The 2,515-nt window shown below is 31.2% G+C and overlaps 1 protein-coding gene across 4 annotated transcripts in view; it reads left to right on the top strand.

The window, feature by feature from the left end:
• Window positions 1-2,161, top strand: part of LOC113822685 (protein lin-54 homolog) — a 34,434-nt gene extending 32,273 nt beyond the window's left edge. For all 4 annotated transcript variants that reach the window (XM_027375227.2, XM_027375234.2, XM_027375220.2 and 1 more), the window contains 2 exons: window positions 430-608; window positions 718-2,161. In XM_027375227.2, coding sequence (XP_027231028.1) covers window positions 430-608; window positions 718-734 — 196 coding nt within the window. In that variant the 3' untranslated portion in view covers window positions 735-2,161. The remainder of the gene's footprint in view (window positions 1-429; window positions 609-717) is intronic.
• The last annotated feature ends 354 nt before the right edge of the window (window positions 2,162-2,515 follow it).

Raw genomic sequence — 2,515 nt, forward strand, 5'->3', positions numbered from 1 at the left:
TTAAAGATAAGATTCATTGTTACATTTGACTACCATGTGACATTGAATGTGCCTTGCATGATTTGATTTTGTTAGAAAAGTACTTGAAAGTACCTACCCAAATTTGATCAATACCCAATGCATGTATGTTCACAATGTCACATAAATAGCTTGAAGTAGCTGGTAGGTAAATTATTATTTTTTATATGTTTAACAAAGGACAATAGGATGATTATAGTTGCTGTGAATTGTTTTATCTCTGTAATTCTTGAACATTTGAACATAATTTTACAAAAAGTGTGCTTTACAAATTAAATACAGTCTTTTTTCTTTGTCTTTTTCCTTCTTTTTTTATCTTTTTTCTTTGTATGGTTTTACCTTCTCCAGAGTGGATTTTCAACATATCAATACATTTGAAGATTATTTATTTGTTAATGATTTGTCTTCCAGGTCTGGCTACTGTCGCATGAATCAGGAAGTCGTTGAAGCCACATGCCAGTGTCTGCTGGCACAGGCAGACAAGGCAGAGAGTGCATCAGTGTCCACTGCACAGTTAGAGCAAACTGTGATCTCTGAGTTTTCCAGATGCTTAATGCAAATTATTGGCAGCTATACTTCACGGTCTAGAGGTGGGCCATTCATTTGGAGTGAGATTTGTTATTCATTGATATGTATATGTGTGGTTAATGTGTTATCTAAGAAAGCATTGACTTTAACTTTTTTGTTTTCTTTTTTCAGGTCTGGGAGACACGTAGCATGATAGCAGATAGATGGTTGTAGTATAATATGAGGTATCAAGTCATGTAAATAGATTTATATTAAAGAATGTTATATTTTCTAGATTCTGCAACTGGCAGAGGAAGTGCTTCACATATACATGAGTCTGTTGGTGTGTTGCTCTCATTCAGAGTTTTAATATGGGGAAGAAAAAAAAATCAAATACTCATGTTGAAAGGCTTATCAATGCTTGTTTATCCTCATCTCTCTCTTGTTGTTAGTTACGTAACCTGTTCTCAAGTTTTTATCACATTTGTTATGACCAACTTCCTTACTCCTTCTGCTTGTTTTTTTGTTTTTCTTTGTTTTTTTCCTTTTCCCCTTTTGATGTGACTCCGTGGCTATTTATGTTTTCCATATCTTGGATGTTCTCTTGCGGTATTCTCAAGTGCATTTGTTTCCTCACCTCCCCCCCCCCCCATCTTTTTTTTTTCTTTCTTTCTTTCTTCCTTTTTCCTTGTGTTTTTTATCCAGTGTTCACTGCATGTGTGCAGCATATAGTGGAATACAGCCTTTTGTCCAGTGTGAGAGTGATCCTTATAGAGTGTCGACCACAGAATGTCATCATATTAATCATTTCCATATCATTATTGTTGACATTTTCATGAGCATCATTAATCTTTAGTCACTGTTGTTATTCTAGTAGTTGGATTTATTGCAGTCAGTTATTATTATTATTATTTCATTTCTAATATCTCATTATAGTAATTGTTATTATTATTGATGATGATGATGATAATTATTATTATTATTATTATTATTATTATCATTATTATTATTATTATTTCATTACTAATATCTTGATATTGTAATTATTATTATCAATATTATTATCATTATTATTGTGATTGTTGATAATTATTTATTACTATTGATGATTATGTATTATTAATATTATTAGTATTACAATTATCATTATAAAAAAAACATCCATGATTAGTTTATTGATAGTGATAGTTTAAATGTTTAATTTTTTTTATTATTAATAGAAACTGTCAGCCATTATCATTACAATTCTGATTATTATCATTGTTTTTGTCATCTGTATGTTATTTTTTTTTATGACCATTCCTTTTGTATTCTATTTTTTTCTCTATTTATTTACATGATGCTCTGATTATCTTCTTCACAGTCATTATATTGAATTTCATTATCATTGTCTTTACTATATTCATTTCATCTGTTCGTGTAAACTATCCATCTCTGATATAACATTCGGTATTATTTTTATCAAGATAATTGTTTTCTATGAATCCTGGCCAAGATTTAGGCGCAAGTATGCAATTTTAGATTATTTTATTATTTATTTATGGAACAGTGAGAATTAGAGTTATTAGTTTAAAGTTCTGGCCAGTTTCTTTTTTGATTCTTTGTGCCAGACTGTAAATTAAACTTGAGAAAATTATGTTTGTTTTCCTCTCCTCTGAAGATTTGTATTTAGTATTCATGCCCTTGCATGTATGTGCATGCATGCACATGCACTGGGAGGGTAGATAGCTCTAATATTGTCTCCCCTATTAGTGTCCAAACAGTGTCAAGCCCTTCAAGCCAAGCTGGGGAAGAAATCGTCTGACACAAGATCAAAGGATCTCGTGATATTGGAATGTGAACCTTCCAGGAGGATGATTAGTTGCCTTGGCCATCTTAGCCTGAGAATAATTTAGGGAAAAAAGAATAAATTCATTTATTGCCTTTTCCTTATCAATCAAGGAATGCTATTACATTCTAGCATATGTTGTGCAGTATAGTTGTAAGTTCC

Source organism: Penaeus vannamei, chromosome 25 (genome assembly GCF_042767895.1).
Source record: "Penaeus vannamei isolate JL-2024 chromosome 25, ASM4276789v1, whole genome shotgun sequence".
NCBI classification, from domain to species: domain Eukaryota; kingdom Metazoa; phylum Arthropoda; class Malacostraca; order Decapoda; family Penaeidae; genus Penaeus; species Penaeus vannamei.